The following is a 16,842-nucleotide window of genomic DNA, read 5'->3' on the forward strand; positions in this document are numbered from 1 at the left end:
GCGAGACATGTTGAGATACCTTCTCCTACGCCGGTCCGCCTTTGGTCGCAGTTGAGATTCACGTCCCGTGCAGCGCCTCATAGGCAACGACTCACACAGCCTCATCATCTACACGGTCTGCTCAAATGGAATCACTTGGCGGGACGTGCCGCGTCTAACAAATCTTTCCCGTTGTATTGCAGACGATTGGGAAATATGGCGATGTTCAAAAGTTGTGAGCCGGAGCCAGGGACCTACTTGTGGAAAAGCTGTGAGCCTGTTCGAGAGATGTGGCTTCGAGAAATCGAAAACTGCAATGATCGCGAAGTATCCCGTTTGAAAATGATGCTTTCCTACTTGTTCCGGCGATATTTGATGTTTGGTTGAAAGATATAGTTCAGATTCAAGCTATGCGCGCTGCCGCGAGTGAGGCCCCATCTTTGATTTTCGATGTACAGCCTTGCCGGGACAAAATATCTCCAATTTTGAAATTCAGCATGAGCCTTTCCTTTTGCTTTCGTCATACTAGCCAAAGAGCATCCGTTGTCTTCGGCCTGAGTCATTGGCCGAGACAGCCTCGCTAAGGCTGAGCTCAAGCCTACTTAAAGGAGGCTCTGGCCTTCCTTCGTCGCCTTCTTTCCTCTCCAACCTTCTCCAGCCTTGGAGTCGTGTCTCACCTTTCGCCCTGCTTCCTTGTGTTTGCCTTTGATTCTACTGCCAAGGACCTCTTCCGACCACTCATTACGGTCGTTCAACGACACCTGCACACTCTTTTCGCACAAACACATTCTCTCCACGATTCACGCTGCGCGGAACTTCGATCAGAACATTCGAGTCGTCGAGTCTCCTCAACCGCCTGTGCAGGTATGGCAAACACTCTCAAGCAACGTCTCCTACGAGATATCGCTGAGCTTCAGTCGAAGCCATACCCTAACATCGAACTCCATGTTCAGGATGACGATCTCACAAAGGCTTGCTTGATTCTTACCGTCGAAGGTTATGGCCCGATGCATCTTACCGTCACCTTTCCGAGCAACTACCCCTTGGCTCCTCCCCGGATCCAGATGGATTCGGACGTGGCTCACCCAAATATTTTCGACACGTACATCTGTGCCTCGATATTGAACACCACCGAAGGATACACACCTGCATATACCTTGAAAGGTACCGCCATTCAGCTACTGAGCTTTTTCGGAAGTGACAAGATCGAGCAAGTGGGTGGCGGTTATTCTGTGGACCTAGATCGTTATCGCGCTATTCAGTCTCGGTCACGAGCCGTAATCCGAACCCATAACTGCACGAAGTGTTCTTTCGGTTTACGGACATTGAAAAACAGCACGGTGGGCTCTACAGCTGCTGCTACACAAACACTTACCCTCGTCTCTCGAACTAGCCCGCCCTCTCCGCCCTCTTCAATGACTGACGGAGATTCGGCTAACCAGTGGCCAACTCTACAACAAAGTTCACCCTCCAAGCAACCAACCATTCTTGGTCGAAATGCTCGACGCAGAAAAGCCAAGGAGAATGCGCTCGCACGCGCTCGAGCTGCAGAAATGGCTCCTATCGCGGCTCCCATTACACCCCCAGAAGCAGATACGGAAAAGAAACCTAGACGAATGCAAGACATGGGATTGGCCAACGAGGTTCTACTTCTCATCTGCGAAAAATTGGAAACCGAGGACCTGATGGCATTCGCTGAGGCATGGACTCGAGTTGGCGCCGTTATGACCAGATTCGACGTCATCCGTATTCGTGAGCTGCAATGCTTCTGCCTGAAGAAGGATTATCGGTCGGTCAAACTTGGTGTTGGCGTAGCGGTAGTCCATCGAGGGAGAATCGGCTCTTTAGAGTCTGAGTTCGACCTCTTGTCGCAAGAAGGTTACATCACCCACAAAATCTGTCGTTCCGTCCATGGTGTCCCATTCGAGTTCTGGCTTCCCTTACCCATATCGCGAGGTCATTGTAAGTGTTGGGGGAGAAACCCTTTCCTATTTCGGACTGTTTCATGACTTTCTCCTGAGGCAATGTCCTCTCCCGAAGCAATCTTAATCTAGCAATGCTAACTCCCCCCGTTATTTAGGGAACAAGGTCAGAGATGATATCCGTATGTCACTTTCGAGCATAAGCTCTGCGGCCAATCTCGGAGCTGTCCCTCCTGTTGAGGTTATCTACCATTTCATGAACGACATTGTGGTGAAGCTGAACACTCAAACTTCTGAGGCGACCACTCGATCTCCCTATTACCCATACGAAGAGATGTCGACAGGAACGATGAATCGGGCTTCTGAGAAAGCCATCGAGTCGTATTTTCACTGCTTCCACCTCCTTCTATGCATGGCAACAACTCAGCCCGCTATCGTACAATCGGCGAATGCGCTCTTGCGTGGGTTCGGACAGGGTAAATCCTCTAAGACTGAATGTCCCAACCTTGGTACCCTGCTCGTTGCAGCCCTGGTCAGTGATGTTGAGATGTCTGATGGCATGATCAAATCAATTATCAAGGAGACTATCACACGCAACGTGGTTTGGATGCTTGATTCAAAGGGTGCCAATATGCCCGAATTAGCCTATCTCGAGCCTTCCGCTGTCTCCCATTATCGCCTGCAGAAGACCTTCGAGGCCAGCAAAACTTCTTACCGCCTTCTCATGTTCCTTAATCTCTTCCGAAAGACCGCCGTCGGCAACCCTCGCAAGCCACTCACCCAACTTCGAGATGAAGCTTTTGAGCGACACGGTGCACCTCCAAGAGGTGCGGCAAAGGGACTAGCTCAATCGATCAAGCGTATTGGTACAATCAGCGACTTCCCCCAATTTCTGGTCGCCATGGACGTCGGTCAGGTATCTGCTACATGGTTCACCAATTTCTTGAGAGAGTGCGTTGAAGCAAGTGTCAAGAAGGGTTATTCCAGAATGCCGTTCAGCCAAGGCCATGCTCTAGCTCTTCGTCAACGAAAGGAGCCCGGTGTTGAGGTCACTGAGGGTGTCTATGCGCTGGACAATGTCGACATTTCACGGGCCAGCTTCTTCCTTGGCAAGACTGGAGCTCAAGTAAATAGGGGAAATGGTCGACGAAGATAATTCTCTGTCGAGTGGCTCGTTTCTATCACATCGAAGGCCACGGTGAAAGTGGTCTTCTGCGATTTCATTACCAACTTATTGCCATCGGCAATATGGATTCGTAAACTGGATGCTCTTGAATGAGCGTGCCATTTTACATAGGATTATGGTAATCTGGATCAGGGTTACGGATTTTGAAGGGAAACACATACCCGGCTTTTGTGAAGCCCATTGCATGCAGAGATCTCCCAATGGTGAGGTCAGGTAGCAAAATAAAACAAGAACTTCCCCAATTTCGTCTCGTTCACAAATATTTCTCATTCTTGTATTCTTATCCGATAGCGGGATATTGCTAGTTGCTCCTTCCTCTGGTCTTGAAAGGAAGTCCTCCAGATGGATGACAGGTAAGCCCTTGGCCAGTTGCCTGGCTTCATCAACGCACCTTCTTCTGATTCAATTCATTTACTTAACTGCTCAAACCCAGAACCTGGTCTTCCACCAACATCAACAAACACTCAACCCACCTCAACTTCCCAAACCACCCAGTACTGAGCAAGTACACCAGCCTCACATTCAACATGTCTGATGAGGATTACGGATATTACTCGGATGGCTATAACGAGGGCTACGACGATGGTTACGATGATGGTTACGATGATGGATGTGGCGATGGATATGATGATGGATATGGCGACGGATACGATAATGGCTATCAAGACCAAGATTCCCGTTCAGATGGTGGCTACGAGGATAAATGTTCGGATGGCTATCAATATGAGCGCTCTGATGGCTACCCAGACAACAGCCATTCCAGCGGTAGCTACTCGACTGGCGATACCTACGAACCAAGCAGCCAGGTCAATCTCCCAGACCATCCTGCACAAATCTGTGTTTGAATACTGACGTAGGACAAGGGCATCAACCATGATAACCACTCTCAAGACCGTGGAAACCAGAACCAAAATGAATCAGGTAAACATTGCCGTTGGCATCGAACCTGTCATGATTCTGACTTGGTACCAGATAACCACCCTTACTATCGCTACTCCGAAGGCTCTACAACCTACAGCGAAGCTGTCGAATACAACCAGAGTTCTTCGAACAGCTCTGCCCACTACTCTTCCGACAATTCTTCCCACTCTTATTCAAACAATAAACCCACGACCTCTTCTCACAGCTTCACTCCCTATACCATCACTTACCGTGGCACCAACAGCCAGGTACTTCTTAATCTAGGCTCACTAAATCCTTTGCTATTTGAAGCTGATAGATTTCTCAGGGAAACAGATATGACAATCGCATGCAGCCTGACGGCCCAGCATACCATTACAGCAACAGAGGTAAATTGATCTCCCCGAGCTGAGAGAAGCAATCCCTAATCTTCCCCAGACGGCTCGTATTACTACAAGAACTCGGATAATTCTGCTTACTACAACAATGGATATGGGGGTTCCAAGTACACTGCTCCGGATGGTAAGGTTTCCAGAACGTAAGAGCCAGAGGGAAACTGGGTTTGAGGACTGCCGATAAATAGTCATTGAACAAACTTTTGAGGGCCTTCTGATTTCAGGTCTAAGGCGCAATTGGGGTCTAAGAACTTTATTAGAGACAGTGATATGCAGGTGCTACATAATTGAGAACACAGGCTTCTACCTTTCTGGACCACTGTTCCTTTTGCCGAATTATCTGCAGTTCCTTGTTGACTTTCCACACATTTGCTAGTCTTTCCTATTCCTTCTATAATTTTTCTGATAAACTTCTCAAAAGAAGGTACCTTCTTGCAATCTGCTTCGACTGAGCCGACTGGCTATTCCGTCCGTCTTTCTTTGTGTTTCAATTAGCTAATTCACAGCAACAAAATAGCGCAACTAAATTTATAAATTTACAAGCGAACTACTGTTGTTTATTTAAAGGGCGTCCCGCACCGCGGAACTTCGTCCTTCAAACAACTTCGACGAACCTTCAACTTCACTTCCCAAGCAACCCAACTCAACACAACAAAAACCCAAACAACTACAAACCCTCATACTCAAGATGTCGGGCAAGGGTAGCTCCAGCTCTTCCAACTCATCCGGCTCTTCCAAGAGCAACTCCAGCTTCACCCCCTACACCGTCAACAACAGCGGCTCCAACAGCCAGGTAACCTCCCTCCTCCACATCCCTAAACTCAAAGCTAACATGTTCCAGGGCAATAGCTATGACAACCGCACTCAACCTGGTGGCAATGCGTACCATTACAGCAACTCTGGTAAACCAAGCACTTCCGTCGACTACTGGTGGTGAAAGCGAGGAATAGAGAAATGGAGGAAGGGAAAAGGCTGACGTGATACCAGATGGTTCCTACTACTACAAGAACTCCGATAACTCCACCTACCACAATTCCGGCAAGGGTGACTCGGCTTACACTGCTCCGAATGGAGATGTGTACAAGAAGTAGAGTCGGAGAGGAAGTGGACTTCTAGCTGGGGGAGGGGTTAATGGATAATGCTTTCTGGGTTTCTGGGCATGAATGAACTGACGGGCTTTGGGGGATCCATTCCTTGGGCGTATGATAACTCGATTTGGGGAGAGAATGCACTTCTGCCTTTCTGAACAAGACCTTATTGACGAATTGGGTTTGTTGCTGTTGCGCTTGTGCTCTGGATGTGATCGACTTCTCCGTTTTGTGCTGTTTCGAGGTCAGTGTTCAAACTTTCGGGTTTTGCTTGAAGAACTTTAAGGTTTTAAGACGCTTATACAGTCCCAAGGCTCCTCCTCAGAAAAATAGGTGCGAGGGGTCGACCATATTATATCACGTGATTTGGTATACCATCCACTTCTTGACTTAAGCCTCCTTCTCAACACAAGGTATCAATATTCTGTCAAATGGGAGAATCTAATTCAATCAACATGTATGAAGGATATTGGAACAACAGAAAAGGCAACGTCCCCTTTCCCCCTTTTAAATTCGCCTCAAATCACCGTTGGCAAGGTGATGGTTTCTCGGCTGGGTAAAACGACTGCAATTCTTCCAATCGAGAACCCCCTTTTTGGGTTGACTTGAAAACTTCATATTAAATGATGCCTTGGCTTTAAGCAGTGAAGTTTTCTTTCTTTTAAGTCATTCCTTTCTCAAGAGTAACATTGGAGTTAAAGAGTCGCTCTTCGTGCCCCCACGCACGATAAGCTTTGAAATTACCACGGAAAAGTCAAAGCCAAAAAATGAATATATATATGGACTCAAGACAGCTTCAATGACGCGATAATTGTATATCCGACTATAAACCACGACTCCACTGATCTACACGTGTTGAATCGAGGAGTGTACTAAACTAATCGCCTTACTTTTTTGTGAAGGAAAGGCTGATTCGAGCTAAGGGTTGACTATTGGTAGAAACTGATTTAAAGAGCGGTAAGGAGAGGATAAAGCTGTAATCTTAGCTAGTAATTTTAGTAAATCCCGAAAAATTGACAATAGTAACTCCATGTGCGTGTCTACCAACTGCGTCATATCCTTCGTCTTCTCCTTCTCCGTCACCGGTCATACTCACCGCTCAACCTCCGAATATTAGCATAAGAGGGATATGTGACGGCAATATATCAGTGGCCGATTTCGCAACAAAAATCAGCGTATATTGAGTCAAGATGTCACATCAACGATGAGAACTGGTGGAACCGCGGGGTCGCTGTCAAACCACTGAAACACGCCTCACCGCCTTACTTATCAGTCGATATTAGGGACAGTCCGAATGTCGATTCCACCGTCCGGATTCGCGTCGTTATTCTTCGATATATGACACGGCACTCAGGTGATTATTGAGTTCTGACTTGCAAGAGAGCTGTACTTTGAGGGTAAACAATGCATACGGTTTGGGAATAGGACTCTCTTGGGACGAAGGTGAGGTCTTTCCTGTTTCATCGCAGCTCCTAACGTGACGCCACAGCCCCACCTAACTTATCGCATGACACGGACCTCTTTCTTTGTCTGACTCCCGTCTTAAACTCCTATCTTCCCCAGCATTCCCTCAACTCTCCAATCCCTTCAATTCAGACTCAAACAACAAGCCCAAATCGACTTTCCATCCGAACGTCTGAGATTTAGTCAAAATGCCTGACAAGAACTCCGGCAGCAGCTATACCCCCTACACCGTGACTGGCAGCGGAACAAACAGCCAAGTATTCCAACCTTTTCCCCTTCGTCCATTCTACATCTACTTACCTGTCCATTTCAGGGCAACAGCTATGATACCCGCTCCCAGCCCGGAGGCAGTGCTTATCATTACAGCAACGCCAGTAAGTGTCACACCCAGAATCAGCCGAAGTTGTGGTGAAAGTGGGGGGCTAAATCCACGCAGATGGCAGCTATTATTATAGCAACTCTGATAACTCGACTTATTATAATTCGGGCAAGGGAGGCAGTGGTAGTGCTACTTATACTGCTCCGAATGGGAATGTGTATAAGAAGTAGGGCGGAGTTGGGGACATTCGAAGGTGGGGGCGGTGAGAAGATCATGGGGGATGAATTGGAAAGTGTGGGGTCGGTCTCGGAGGTTGGCAGATTGACGCATGTGGTTGATCGATTTGAGATAGAAATTGAAAGGTTTCTCTCACATTTGTTGCGTGTAAAGTTGGCTCAGGTGGAACAGCGGGCGAGGCCTTTTTTCATGGTGGTTTTCTGGTTGATTGCAAGGCTTCATGAACGTTTGCTTCCAAGCGGTGGATTCCAAGTTGCTGGGTCACGCCTGCAGAAGATGCATGGTTCGTCAATTTTGGGCAACCTGTTCCCTGGGAATTCCTTCTTGCCCTCCTTCCCCCATTTTTTCGACGAATTAGGATGTTCGCACAGGCCCCCTCTTTCTTGATTTGCCCCACTTGCCAGCTGACAGGGATATTTCATGTGTCCCCGTTAACCTGAGATTAGAGCTTTTCCTTTCTATATCTCAAAATGCATTTATTGCAATAATATTATATACTCTTTACGAAATCAAGGACAAATACAATTTACTAATAATTAGAAATATGAAGTGAAAAGTAAAAGAAAGTTAAAGTAAATGCCTTGTCTAAAATTAATTAGTAAATATACTCTCTAGAATTATTAAAATAGTTTATAATTAGAACTTCCTTTTATAATATCTTTTTATTTGAGAAAAATTTGTTATTTAAATCTTTATTCTCTAGATTATTAAATATACTTTTTTATTTTATATATTTTTTATTTTATATATATATAAACTTATAAGATTTAATAGCTTCTTATTATGTATTTTTTTAATCTTATTTAGTTATATAATATTCTTTTTTATTTTACTTGATTTTATATTAAAGCATTTATAATTTATAGAGCTTGAAAATTTAGTAATCAAGTGCCCGAAACTAATTTACCTTGTATGCAATAATTGCCTTGCCTGTTTCACGCCCCAAATTAAAGCTCTTATATATAAACATCCTTATACCTATATTAGAAAATCTGATTCGAGAGGACATGAGTAAGTACAAGCAACTAATTAGGCATTATTAAAACTCCAAAATCCATTGATACGTCCAATTAACACCCGGGAGGGTGTCGTTTTACATTTTCCCTAAATTCTTGGTATTGATTATTCTCTATCCTATAAACACCACCTACTGATTCATACCAGAAGTCTTGCCCAAAAAACCCGTTCTCAGCACACTCTTGTGCTTGGTCATATCCAAAAATGCCAAATATGATTGAATCTTAACATCGTACTCCTCAGTCACCGGTCTACACATGCTCATGACACTACATATGGTCTGTAGGTTCTGCCGCATCTCGCGGCTCGTCAAGCATACCTTGGATACCATATCCTGCAAGTTCTTCAGCATCTCGATGTGAACTTCTGCAGCCAGTGCCAGTGGCCGCAAAATGAAGAATGACATCTCTTTGTAGATGGCAATTTTCGAGCCAGGCTTCTGCATTTCAAACGTTAGCGGATGTTCTTTTGTCTCTGGAGACCTTCCCGAATATGTGATCGATTTTGCTTGGCAAGAACGCGGGTGTTGGAAAAAAATAGAGGGGCAAATACCTGGTTCTCGTCAGTAATTCCTGCTTGTACAAGCAGATCGCAAAGTGTGTTTGCAACAGCGAGACACGAATCACGGTATTCGTTGGCAGCGTGAGTCAGAAATGAGGCCTTCCGAACTGCGACGATGGCGGTTTTAAACCAATCCAAGCGCACGCCCAAGATCATGATAAGGGCAAGGACCTGAAGTTCTGTATTTGGCCCATCGAGAGACTCTGCTGCCGATAGAGCACTGAATGCGAACATAATCTCCCTGCCAATCTTCTCGTGAACAATGCAGAAATTGTAATCGGATGTGCTGTCCAATACATATTGATGAGTCCTTTGACGATGGCAATCGCCTCGCACGAGAAGCTTCATTGCAAAGATGAATAGGGAGAAGACGTTGGAACTCTGACCGCTGTTCTCCAAGAAAGATTCGGAAGGGTACATGGCCTGATCGGTATCAGAACCGTTCTGGAGACTGGGGGCAGGCAATGAGGTGCAGATCTAGATGAGACATATTAGCTCTGGGGGAGACAGATTTGGGTTGTTGGACTCACGCCTTCGTCTTTCACCGGCAGACATGATGGGAAGTTAGCAGACGCATTACAATGCAGAGCGAATGCAATCCAAAATGTCTGCCGTATCTTCTGAGAAATCGCAGCAGCATTGGGCTGTGATTGCAAGAGATTGGAGATGTGTTTTTCGCTTTCAGTCGAGGTTTGATCCAACATGTCGAAACCAAGCACACGTATCAATTGCATCAGGCCTGCCAGGGTCAAGAGCCCCTTCGGCCCACTGTAATGAATAAGTTCGTACCTAGCTATGAGAAGCGAAGCTTGAACCGATTCAATGTTCAAGAAAGACGAGCCATCTAATAGACCCACAGCCCTTTGCATATGGTACTGGGCGATGGTATAACACTCTCCTGCCATCATTGATTCTCCAGAAGCATGCAATCCTGACATTGCAACAGCAAATTTTAGTGATTTGCATTGATGCGAATCGGCAAAGATGATGGATTGGAAGAACTCTTGTTGGTCAACGAGCATTATGTGTTTCTGCACAATATCAAAGTATGGCTGGCACCTAAATGATATCGTTAGGTAAGATGTTGGCTTGCGTCTGCCAGAAGTACCTACTGTCGGTCAAAGTCAATAAGAGGAGTCGTTGGCTCGAACTGTTGATTTATGAATGGATCTAATTGCTTCTCGTGGTTCATCGGAGCCGAAGGCCACATGTTTGGCACGTGGTCAGGGCGACCAGCAGTATCGACATCTGACACACCCTGCATATTGCCTCGGGGGTCACCCATGTTCATGTTTACTTCTGGCTGGGCTTCATTATTCCCGCCAGATCCAGCATCGGACCCAACTAGGGTCGGCAACTGGTGGAAGTTGCTATTAATAAGTTGTCAGTAAGTCGTCCAGGGCAATATTACCAATACATTCTTGTTCATTTGAGCGTTAGCGTACCTCTGATCAAAGTCCGAGAACTCTGCAAAGTTGATGTCTGAGAAGTCTATCTCTTCTCCCGGTTGCAATCCGACATTGTAGATAGTCTGGGAAGTACCCAATTTGACACCGAGTGATTTTGGAGTCATTGTTTGCATGAACTCTTCAGGAGGGGTGATTTGTGGATGGGTACCAGTATCTTCTTGTGGTTTTGCTGGCTGCTGCAGTCCATGTTCCTGCAATTTAGTTTCTGCTTGTACTACAGTATGTCGGTGAGCGAATGCTTTGCTCTCAGTGGTACGTACGATGCTGAGGGACACTACTTACATAGACGATTATGAAGAAGCTGCAGGGCCGACTTGAGTTCCTGGCTATCCGTATTCTCGGGATAGACGCAGCCGTGGCCCGACTTCCGGCAGCGTTGGCAACGGGGTCTCTCCCGATCACAGCGTACTTTGCGCTCCCGACAAATGTTGCAGGTCAGCTGTTTCAGCTGAGAGTGTGTAACTGAGCCTCGAGAGCTCCGGGATGCCATCGCAGAAGTCTTTCGGTCTAATTGCGGAGGCTCGGCGGAATCAATAACAAACAAAGCCTGAAGCTCGGACTTTGGGACAACACGGATTGGTTGGAAGTGGATATGGAGGTAGAGGAGGATGTGGAGGCGGAGGTGGAATGCAGTCCTGTCCTGTCTTGTCCTGTCCTGTACTGTAGGATAGAGTGTAAGGTTATCAGTTTCTTTTATCTGCTCGTACGCAGGTGCAGGCCCTAACCGAGATCCCTAGTCAATGCACACCCCAAGCAAATGCACACCCTGATTTCAGCCGAACCTATATTATTAAATAGTTATTTACTAAACAACTATTAATAATAATAATAATAATATAATTTTTTTATAATTGAAAAGAGAAGAAGCTAGAGTATTCTTTTATATATTATATATAGCTATTTTTAGATTTTAAGTTTATTTAAATTAGCTTTTATATAAAAATACTTTTAGCTTCATTTTTATAAATTTACTTTACCTTATATATAGCTATAAATTAATATTATTATTTTTATAAAAAATAATATATTAGATATAAAATTCTAATTTTATATATAAAATTTATTTAAAAATTTATTTTCTTAAAAAAAGAAACTTAAATTAAAAACTAAAAAGAATTAAAATTAAAATTAATCTTTTTTATATAAAGCTAGCTAAAAGCAACTATTCTAATATATAAAATATTTATATAACTATTAGTTTACTAATAATATATAATATTATTATATAATATATATAAAATATTTATATAACTATTAGTTTACTAATAATATATAATATTATTATATAATATATATAAAATATAAATATATTAAATTAGTAAAATAATTATTATTTAGAAATAAAAATTATAATATTATAGTATTAATATATAATTTCTAAATCTACTAAGTCTAATAAAATCTAGTTTACTAATTAAATTACTTATAAAATATAAAGTTATATAATTATATTTTATTATTTATATTTTATTATTTATATTTTATTATTTATATTTTATTATTTATATTTTATTATTTATATTTTATTATTTATATTTTATTATTTATATTTTATTATTTATATTTTATATTTATATTTTATTATTTATATTTTATTATTTATATTTTATTATTTATATTTTATTATTTATATTTTTATTATTATATTTTATTATTTATATTTTATTATTTATATTTTATTATTTATATTTTATTATTTATATTTTTATTATTTATATTTTATTATTTATATTTTATTATTTATATTTATTATTTTATTTTATTATTTATATTTTATTATTTATATTTTATTATTTATATTTTATTATTTATATTTTATTATTTATATTTTATTATTTATATTTTATTATTTATATTTTATTATTTATATTTTATTATTTATATTTTATATTTCGAATTCTATAATTATATATATAACTCTCGAAAAAATAACTATATTAATATTAGAATTTTTCTAAAAACGCGAAAAATAGTATTTTTTTTTAATTATATACTAATTTCCTAATTTGGTCTAGTATTAGATTTCCTAAATATTTTATATATTTATATTATTTTTAAAATTTTAGTTATATATTAAAAACTATAGTTTTTTTATATATAACTTTTTTTTTATAATATTTATTTTATATATTTATTTTATATATTTATTTTATATTTTATTTATATTTAATAGCTTTAATTTTATTATAAAATTAATAGAATTCGATTTTTCTTTAATTTATTTAATTTTTATAATTTTTTATTATTTATATATCTAATTATTAATTTATTAATAATATATAATTATTAGTTTATTAGTAATATATAATATTATTTATATAAGATTAGTAAAATTATTATTATTTAGAAATAGGAATTATAATATTATAATATTAATATATAATTTCTAAATTTACTAAGCTTAAAGAAATCTAGTTTACTAATTGAGTTATTTATAAAATATAAAATTATATAATTATATCTCATATCTTATATCCTATTACTTATATCTTATATCTCGTATCTTATATCTTATATTCTATAATTATATATATAACTTCTAAAGAAATAGCTATACTAATACTAGAAACTTTCTAAAAAATACAAAAAATAATATCTTCCTCTAATTATATATAAATTCCCTAATCCGGCCTAGTACTAGATTTCCTAAATACTTTATATATTTATATTACTTCTGAGGTTTTAGTTATATACTAAAGACTATAGTCTTTTATATATAACTTTCTCTTTTATAATACTTTTTTATTCTATATATTTATTTTTTATTCTATTTATATTTATTTTATTTCTTTATATCTAATTATATAATATTTATATTAATTAGATATTTAAGGGTATTTATTAGCTTTAATTTTATTATAGAATTAGTAAAATTTAATTCTCTCTTAATTTATTTAACTTTTATAATCTCTCGTTATTTATATATCTAATAGAAATATATTATATTAATTATTAAATACTTTTCTCGAATAGTTCCTAATTTAATAAAGTATTTATATAATAACTTCGAATTTATATAAATTACTAGTAGTAGTTCTATTTCTATTATTATTAGTTTACTAGTAATATATAATACTATTATATAGATATAGAAATACTAGTTATATTAATTAGTAAAGTTATTATTATTTAGAAGTAAGAATTATAGTATTATAGTATTAATATACGATTTTTAAATTTACTAAGCCTAAAGAAATCTAGTTTACTAGTTAAGTTACTAATAGAATATAAGGTTATATAATTATATTTTATATCTTATATTTTATTACTTATATTTCATATCTCGTATCTTATAACTATATATATAATTCCTAAAAAAAATAGCTATACTAATACTAGAAACTTTCTAAAAACGCGAAAAATAGTATTTCTTTCTAATTATATATAAATTCCCTAATCCGGCCTAGTATTAGATTTCTCAAATACTTTATATATCTATATTATTTCTAAGATTTTAGTTATATATTAAAGGCTATAGCCTTTTATATATAACTTTCTTTTCTATAATATTTTTTTATCTTATATATTTATTTCTTATTCTATTTATATTTAACTTATTTCTTTATATTTAATTATATAATATTTATATTAATTAGATACTTAAAGGTATTTATTGGCTTTAATTTTATTATAAAATCGGCAGGATTTAATTCTTTCTTAATTTATTTAATTTCTATAATCTCTTATTATTTATATATCTAATAAAGATATATTATATTAATTATTAAATATTTTTCTCGAGTAGTTTCTAATTTAATAAGGCATTTACGAGTTTAGGGCCGCTTTACTAAAATTATTACTAGCGGCCCTATACAAGCTCCGGGGCTAGTAATAATTTTGCCCTAAACTCGTCCCGAGTAGGATTGGAATATAATTAAGGCTAGTACGGACTCTTTACGGACTTTTTATGAATAGTATAAGAAGAAAAATAGCCCGTAAGTAAGTTAAAAGCTAAATAAGACCTTGTAATATTTCTGGGTATACTATATTACTTGTATGGTTTATATTAGGGGGTAAAAGAATATAAAGCCTTACTTATAAGGTTACCCGTAAGGCTGCTATATAGAACTGGCCGTAAGAAAAGACCGGCGACCGTAAATCTACCCTTACTGCCTCAAATAACTGGCCCTATAACTTATTAATAGTTATTATAAAGAATAAAGCAAGTAAAAACTACTTACGGGAGAATATAAAAGATAGTTACTAATCCGTTAACTGGAGCTTAATCTATAGAATTGTCCGTAATTGGCCGTTAAAGTCGCTATCTAGTAGCTATATGCGAATCGAGAATCTCCCAAAGCTATAAATTAATATCTATAACCCGTTATAAAGCCCTTCCTATAGACAGAGATTCCGTAAGAGTATTACGGGTATACCGATCTTGAGTTATAGCTTGGAAAGAAGTAGACCCGGCAAATAGATATTTTATAAGACCTCTGGAGGTAATTCTATAATTTCAGGATCTGCCTCGTTTATATTAGCCAAATCTATTACAAAATACATCCGTTCCTGGCCAGGAAGTATATCCAGGATCATTTAGTTAAGCTTACAGACCGTATTATTTAGGGTTAATAGGATTACCCGTTTACTAAAGGCCCGGTAGTTATATAGGGCCTATAAGAATCGTTCTTACGGGTAGACGTAATTAATTAGGTCCGTAACTAACTGGGTATACGGAATAAAAGGCAGGAGTATAATCTACTTATTTAAGAACGGGTCATATAGCAGATAACTAATCCAGTCTATAAAATCCTGCTTAGACGGGTTATTACGGACCCGTATATTAATCCGTAATAATAACTAATAGAGCTATAGCCAGATCTATATCTGCTATAAGCAGGCCCGTACCGTATTGGCCTGCGAATCATATGGGACTACTAGTAAGATCTGGGTAAAGTTCCCCCCGAGAATTACGGGTATTCTTCTAAAGAGAACATTATCCGTAACCGATCATAAATCGACTATTAGCCGGTATACTACCTCAAAGTAGTACTTATACTATATAGATACCTCGTCCCAGATAATTAGGTCCGTAGATTATAAGAGAGCCCCGAGCCGGCTCGTCTTAGTAATTATACTTACGAATAACTTATTAAGCTCGAGCAGGATCCGGAACTAGAAATAAGACATATATTCATCCGGAAGAAGGAGAGCCGTAATACCCGTTAATACTATATATAGGACTACCTTATCTTAGCTACAGTAATAGTAGTAGAGAGTCTTATAAAGAAATGTCTTACTAGTCCTGCCCGGGCCTTATAAGTAGAAGTGGGCAGTCTATAAATTATCCATAATTACTACTATAATTATCTGGAAGTAAGAGTACTAGTCTATATTTAGCTAGACTTATATTATAGTTACTAGTAATATCTTATAGGTATAATTAACCTATAGATTAGCCATATAGTAGCTTATGGTCTAGTTAAAGGTATTCTTAGATAGGGCAATATCTATAAGTGTCTACTAGAGATCCGTAAGGCCGAGACCAAGTAAAAAGAGGCCGTAATTATAATAAGAATTAACTAAGGGTAGCGGGAAATTAATTAACGAGTTATAGGCTAGCTTACGGGCCAAGTTATTACAGAAATACTTCTTATACTGGTCCCAGATTACTTATATATCCGTAATTAGTTACTAGCGGATACCTATAAGAAAGAATATCCGTAAACTATAGCCGGTTATTAATAAAATAGTCTTATTAAAATACTAGAACTATTCCTAATTATTCTCTACTAAGCCGCAAGTAATACAGGCAGTATAATATATAGGATAACGGACGCCCTTAACTAAATAGAGCTTATTAAAGGACTACAGACCATATATAACTATTAGTAAGAGCCGTAAGTAGAACCGCTTGCCCGAAACTAGGCTATAGTAGTAAATACGGCTAATACTATACTTTTGCTTATAGTACTTCTATATCCGGGTCTTAGTAACCTATATAAAGTACTATAGGAACTCGTAATATAGGTACTAGTATCCGTTCTTATATATTATATTATATTTAAAGAAGGCTATTAAGGTCAAGCGGGTATTTGCGGCCCGGTCTATAATCTGCTCGGGTAAGAGGTTAGCCATAAAGCAAACCATATACTACCCAGGGAAGTAGATTATAAGATATTAAACCGGGAGGAACTCCTGGTATATTAGATACTTAAACAGGTACTAGAAAGCCTCTATAGGGCCTATATACCGAGCCTGGAGGTACTAGGTAATCTTATTATCCGTTTCCGAGATAGTAATAGTTATACGGTCTATTTCCTTATAAATATACTTATAGATATACTTAATTACTTATACGGATA

At 38.5% G+C, this 16,842-nt stretch overlaps 5 protein-coding genes across 5 annotated transcripts; 4 read left to right on the forward strand and 1 right to left on the reverse strand.

Annotated features, from left to right (window-relative positions):
* The first annotated feature begins 694 nt into the window (after positions 1–694).
* On the forward strand, positions 695–3,342 carry K444DRAFT_349801 (uncharacterized protein). The gene is made up of 2 exons (XM_024872094.1): positions 695–1,941; positions 2,060–3,342. The coding sequence occupies exons 1-2, from the start codon at positions 846–848 to the stop codon at positions 3,055–3,057; spliced, it is 2,094 nt and encodes a 697-aa protein (XP_024739681.1). The 5' UTR covers positions 695–845; the 3' UTR covers positions 3,058–3,342.
* A 144-nt stretch (positions 3,343–3,486) lies between these two features.
* Positions 3,487–4,109, forward strand: K444DRAFT_349786 (uncharacterized protein). Its single transcript, XM_024872093.1, has 2 exons — positions 3,487–4,008; positions 4,060–4,109. The coding sequence occupies exon 1, from the start codon at positions 3,615–3,617 to the stop codon at positions 3,930–3,932; it is 318 nt and encodes a 105-aa protein (XP_024739682.1). The 5' UTR covers positions 3,487–3,614; the 3' UTR covers positions 3,933–4,008; positions 4,060–4,109.
* A 200-nt stretch (positions 4,110–4,309) lies between these two features.
* K444DRAFT_524203 (uncharacterized protein) lies at positions 4,310–5,473 on the forward strand (the record flags this gene model as incomplete). The annotated part of the gene is made up of 2 exons (XM_024874338.1): positions 4,310–4,376; positions 5,370–5,473. Coding segments are annotated over 2 exons (171 nt in total), but the record flags the coding sequence as incomplete, so codon positions are not given.
* Positions 5,474–7,122: 1,649 nt separating this feature from the next.
* Positions 7,123–7,483, forward strand: K444DRAFT_525039 (uncharacterized protein; the record flags this gene model as incomplete). Its single annotated transcript, XM_024874407.1, has 3 exons — positions 7,123–7,191; positions 7,248–7,308; positions 7,371–7,483. The coding sequence occupies 3 exons, from the start codon at positions 7,123–7,125 to the stop codon at positions 7,481–7,483; spliced, it is 243 nt and encodes an 80-aa protein (XP_024739684.1).
* A 1,071-nt stretch (positions 7,484–8,554) lies between these two features.
* K444DRAFT_661851 (uncharacterized protein) lies at positions 8,555–11,187 on the reverse strand. The gene is made up of 6 exons (XM_024886635.1): positions 10,820–11,187; positions 10,514–10,751; positions 10,181–10,438; positions 9,599–10,127; positions 9,060–9,545; positions 8,555–8,946 (listed from the first exon to the last, which is right to left on the reverse strand). Exons 1-6 carry the CDS (start codon positions 11,025–11,027, stop codon positions 8,638–8,640), a joined length of 2,028 nt encoding a protein of 675 aa, XP_024739685.1. The 5' UTR covers positions 11,028–11,187; the 3' UTR covers positions 8,555–8,637.
* Between the last annotated feature and the right edge of the window lie 5,655 nt (positions 11,188–16,842).

The sequence above is a fragment of the Hyaloscypha bicolor genome (genome assembly GCF_002865645.1).
Source record: "Hyaloscypha bicolor E unplaced genomic scaffold K444scaffold_53, whole genome shotgun sequence".
Classification (NCBI taxonomy): domain Eukaryota; kingdom Fungi; phylum Ascomycota; class Leotiomycetes; order Helotiales; family Hyaloscyphaceae; genus Hyaloscypha; species Hyaloscypha bicolor.

What these genes read in the sequence shown, in the direction of transcription:
- K444DRAFT_349801 (XM_024872094.1), top strand. Translation starts at nt 846, where the DNA reads ATGGCAAACACTCTCAAGCAACGTCTCCTACGAGATATCGCTGAGCTT. An exon ending in ACCCATATCGCGAGGTCATT is followed by an intron (nt 1,942 to 2,059) that starts GTAAGTGTTGGG and finishes CCCGTTATTTAG; the next exon opens with GGAACAAGGTCAGAGATGAT.
- K444DRAFT_661851 (XM_024886635.1), bottom strand. Translation starts at nt 11,027, where the DNA reads ATGGCATCCCGGAGCTCTCGAGGCTCAGTTACACACTCTCAGCTGAAA. An exon ending in GCTTCTTCATAATCGTCTAT is followed by an intron (nt 10,752 to 10,819) that starts GTAAGTAGTGTC and finishes GACATACTGTAG; the next exon opens with TACAAGCAGAAACTAAATTG. An exon ending in CTTATTGACTTTGACCGACA is followed by an intron (nt 10,128 to 10,180) that starts GTAGGTACTTCT and finishes GATATCATTTAG; the next exon opens with GTGCCAGCCATACTTTGATA.
- K444DRAFT_349786 (XM_024872093.1), top strand. Translation starts at nt 3,615, where the DNA reads ATGTCTGATGAGGATTACGGATATTACTCGGATGGCTATAACGAGGGC.